This window comes from Engraulis encrasicolus, chromosome 8, assembly GCF_034702125.1.
Source record: "Engraulis encrasicolus isolate BLACKSEA-1 chromosome 8, IST_EnEncr_1.0, whole genome shotgun sequence".
Classification (NCBI taxonomy): domain Eukaryota; kingdom Metazoa; phylum Chordata; class Actinopteri; order Clupeiformes; family Engraulidae; genus Engraulis; species Engraulis encrasicolus.
Window position 1 is genome coordinate 38422530 of NC_085864.1, and position 2500 is coordinate 38425029.

At 52.1% G+C, this 2500-nt stretch overlaps 1 protein-coding gene across 1 annotated transcript in view; it reads left to right on the forward strand.

The window, feature by feature from the left end:
- atp1b3b (ATPase Na+/K+ transporting subunit beta 3b) overlaps positions 1-2500 on the forward strand; it is a 67192-nt gene that overhangs the window by 51927 nt on the left and 12765 nt on the right. The window contains exon 4 of the mRNA XM_063205644.1: positions 1764-1951. Coding sequence (XP_063061714.1) covers positions 1764-1951 — 188 coding nt within the window. The remainder of the gene's footprint in view (positions 1-1763; positions 1952-2500) is intronic.

Consider the following 2500-nt stretch of genomic DNA (forward strand, 5'->3'; position numbering starts at 1 on the left):
GGGAAGGAGGCGGATGAGTAGGGTGGAGAGGGCAAGTTCATGTGCTCTGAAGAGAGCTTCCCGCAGCCTAAGTAGGCCCACGGCCCCAGCAGAGGAAGATGGGGGTTTGGAGAGAGGAGCATGGGTAAGGGGTGGGGGTGTGGGGGCAGTGGGGTGGCAGCAGCAGGTGCAGAGTGGGAGGCAGAAGGGATACGAGAGGACCTGGTGGGAAGTAAGTAGGCATCACTTATGGATTTACTTGTGCACAATCCCTGGTGCTCAAGGAAAAAAGTGACATTTTTTTTGGGTTTGCACTCTGGATGTTTTCTTCTTCACGTTATTTTTTTCTTGCGGTCTTCCTCAGATTCCAAGTAAGTAGTCCCGTATAGTCAGTGGAAGGAGGAGGGGGTGGGCTTGAGATGGTGTGGGGAGTGAGGGAGGAGAGGAGGCAGGTAGGGACTGGGGAAGTGCAGGCTCCTGGTGCTCCATGTGCTTATGAATAATGCAGTACTGTAGCTCAAGTCAACCAAGTCAAGGTTATGAGAGTGCTGTGCTAAGCGTCCTTGCACTGTCATCGTTTTATGGAGTAGCATGGGGGCTTGGGAGCTCGCTCTCGCTCACTCTCTCTGTCTTTCTCTCTCTTTCTCTCTCTCTCTCTCTCTCTCTCTCTCTCTCTCTCTCTCTCTCTCTCCCTCTCTCTCTCTGTCTGTGCCTGCCAGAGAAAAAGTGTGTATATACCCAGTGTGTCTGTTTTTGTGTATGTGTTGTTTGTCCCTATGTGTGTGTGTGTGTTCACTTCACACGTGTGTGTAAGAGCTCCACAAAATCCATAATTCATGTGCTGGTGTCAGAAGTCCTCAGCCTGGTGACATGTGCTAGCATTTCTTTTTTCGTGAACGCGATAGGAGGTGACACTGAGGTTATGAAATGGCCGCCTCCGCCAAGGTCGACTTGGTGCCTGGCCATCTCCGTGCCTGCCTAGCCACCGCCCAGGGGCGGATCTATTAGGGGGCAAACAGGGCATTTGCCCCTGGGCCCAGGGCCCTCCTGTATTGGTGGTGGGGGCCCTATTGTGACCATGGCAAGTCGTATGGAGGGCCCTATAAGTGTCTTGCCCTGGGGCCCTATGTGCAATTGTTTCGCCATTGCCAACGCCGCATAGCCCTTGTCCCTATTTGCTCCTCTCCTGCTCCTGCGACGTCTTGGGATGTGATGCAATGCGATGAGATGCGCAGTGCTGCTGTGACATCCATCTTGTTAGCATGCTAGTCAAAGCACTGCGGATCCACCTTCTCATCCATCACTCTCCTGGATGTATTAGCTGTTAGCTCGTCCTGGCTGGGAAGCACGCTCACTGTTCTGTACTCCTGAACCTGCTCGGAGGGTGGGGGATGGGGATGGTGTCAAATGGAGTTCATCTCACAAAGTCATAGCGTGTTTTTGGAATAGGTACTGCATAGTGTTGTATGTATGCATCACCATGCATTTTGTTGTAGTGCTATGCATCACCTTGTCTGTGAAGAGGTCCAGGAGATTAAACTCCTTTTATGTGTGAATAAAAGGCCCAAATCGATGCGCTTACTATGCAGAAAAAAATTCAAATACCTGTCAAGACGGTCTCAGGGTTTTTTTTGACAAATCACACCCTGATTATTTCCTTGTCCTCCTCTCTCCACCTCCTCTACCTCCTCCTCCTGCTCCTTGTCCTCCTCCTCTCCTCCTCCTCCAACACCTTTCCTCCTCCTTCTCCTCTTCTTCTTCTTCTTCTTCTCCTCCTCCTCCAGCCTACAACGACACTCTGCAGGAGAAGAACGAGCTGTGCATGGTGAACGAGTACACGGATCAGGACACGGCGGAGGAGAAGAAGGTGTGCCAGTTCAAGCGCAGTCTGCTGAGGATGTGCTCCGGCCTCTCAGACCCCACCTTCGGATACGCCGAGGGCAAGCCCTGCATCCTGGTCAAGATGAACAGGGTGAGTCCGAAAGAAGTGAAGTCAGTCAGAGGTTCCCAAACTTAACCATGACAAGGCCCCCCATATACCAGCGCATTCCAGCCCAGACCCCCCTTACATGGGTCGCGCCACACTATCTTTTCTGTGGACCCCCTTTCACGACCATAGTGAAAGTCCAACTGGGAAACTCCCAACTTCTATTCTCATTGTGACAAACCACTCCACAGCACACAAGTGTACACTGCACACAACGAAATTGCATTTATGACTCACCCGTGCAAGGGGGCAACCCCAAATGGTGCCTGAAAGGGAGCAGTGCGGCAGGACGGGACCATAATCAGGGTCCCTCAGTCATGGAGGAGAATAGGAGAGAACACTGGTTAATTACTCCCCCCACCAACCTGGCGGGTCGGGAGTCGAACCGGCAACATTTGGGCTACAAGTTTGACTCCCTAAGCGCTTACTCATGACTGCCCTACTAAAGAGTAGACCATAGAGAGTAGACCAGGGGTTCCCAAACTGTATCACGACAAGGCCTGCGCTGCCCATATACCACTAGATTCGAGCTAA